The 1,208-nt window shown below is 57.1% G+C and overlaps 1 protein-coding gene across 1 annotated transcript in view; it reads right to left on the reverse strand.

Annotated features, from left to right (window-relative positions):
- Positions 1-1,208, reverse strand: part of ARSL (arylsulfatase L) — a 28,321-nt gene that overhangs the window by 11,666 nt on the left and 15,447 nt on the right. Inside the window, exon 3 of the mRNA XM_045285445.1 lies at positions 516-732. Within this exon, the coding sequence (XP_045141380.1) occupies positions 516-732 (217 nt within the window). The remainder of the gene's footprint in view (positions 1-515; positions 733-1,208) is intronic.

The following is a 1,208-nucleotide window of genomic DNA, read 5'->3' on the forward strand; positions in this document are numbered from 1 at the left end:
GGGCAATTCCTTCTTTTGTGCAAAATCACGGTGCTTGAGCACATGGTCCCAAACATGTTTGTCCGAGAACTGATTTTCCCCTGCGCAGCCCGCTTGACCCCAGGAAGCCGGGAGAGAGAGTCCAGGCTGCCCGGGCAGTTGATGCTTGAATTCATGGGCCCCTGCCCCTTCAGGATTCAGTTGGATGTGAGTCAGACCAGCAAACAGAAGGCCATCCCCTGGGCCTCCTCTCCCCCCGGGTGTGTGGGAGCACAGGACAGTGCCCGTCCACGGGGTGCTGGGGGCAGGTTCTCCCCAAGCACAGGGGCGGGACTTTGTTCCAAAGCACGAGTTGATCGTGTGTGTGTGTGTGTGTGTGTGAGTGATGCACAGAGACAGCACACTGCGTGTAGAGCGTTTCAGAGCTGGACCTGGCATTAGCAGACTGCCGGGCTTTTCCTCCGGGTTCTCTCTAGTGGGAGGGGAGGCGGTTCAAATCCCCAACCTGTTCAGGAAGCTGCTGTGCCATCCGGGACCCCTTCAGCCACACCTTCCAGCGCGGAAAACGCCAGGAACTTACCTATTAAGCCAGTGGCGTAGCCCTCGTCTCGAAGTATTTTGGCGAAAGTGGTCTCGTTGGCGGGGAGGCCCCCGGAGGCCGCTGTCCACAGCAGGACTCGGTTGCCTTTAGAGGACACCATGCCTGTGGGCAGAGGGTTGCACGGGCATGAGAAGCCGGCCGTGAGTCTGCAGCTGCTGTGATTGGCTGAGTTTACTGACGGATGTCCAGGGACACTTCTGACCCAAAGGGGCGGCCCCTTTTGAGTTACGGTCGATGGAGAAGGCCCTGCGAGTCTCAGTCTCTTGATGGGTCTCCCAGACTGTCAGTCTGTACGGGAGCAGACACTCTGGTCTTTCTCCAGAGAGCTAATGGATAGAGAGATATGTAGATAGATGATGGATAGATAGATAAACACACTGCCATCGAGTGGACGCCGACTCACAGCGACCCTGCAGGACAGGGCAGCGCTGCCCCTGGGGGTCTCCCAGGCTGTCAGTCTGCACGGGAGCAGAGTCTCATCTTCCTCCTTTGGAAGAACTGTGGTTTGAAACTGCCGACCATGTGGGTCGCAGCCCAGTGCTTAACCACTGTGTCACCAGGGATCCTCACATACATATGCATACGTGTATACAGTGAACCCTCGTTTATCGCGGTTAATCGGTTCTAG

The sequence above is a fragment of the Echinops telfairi genome, unplaced genomic scaffold (assembly GCF_000313985.2).
Source record: "Echinops telfairi isolate 266 unplaced genomic scaffold, ASM31398v2 ScPeMD7_7471;HRSCAF=8509, whole genome shotgun sequence".
Taxonomy (NCBI): Eukaryota; Metazoa; Chordata; class Mammalia; order Afrosoricida; family Tenrecidae; genus Echinops; species Echinops telfairi.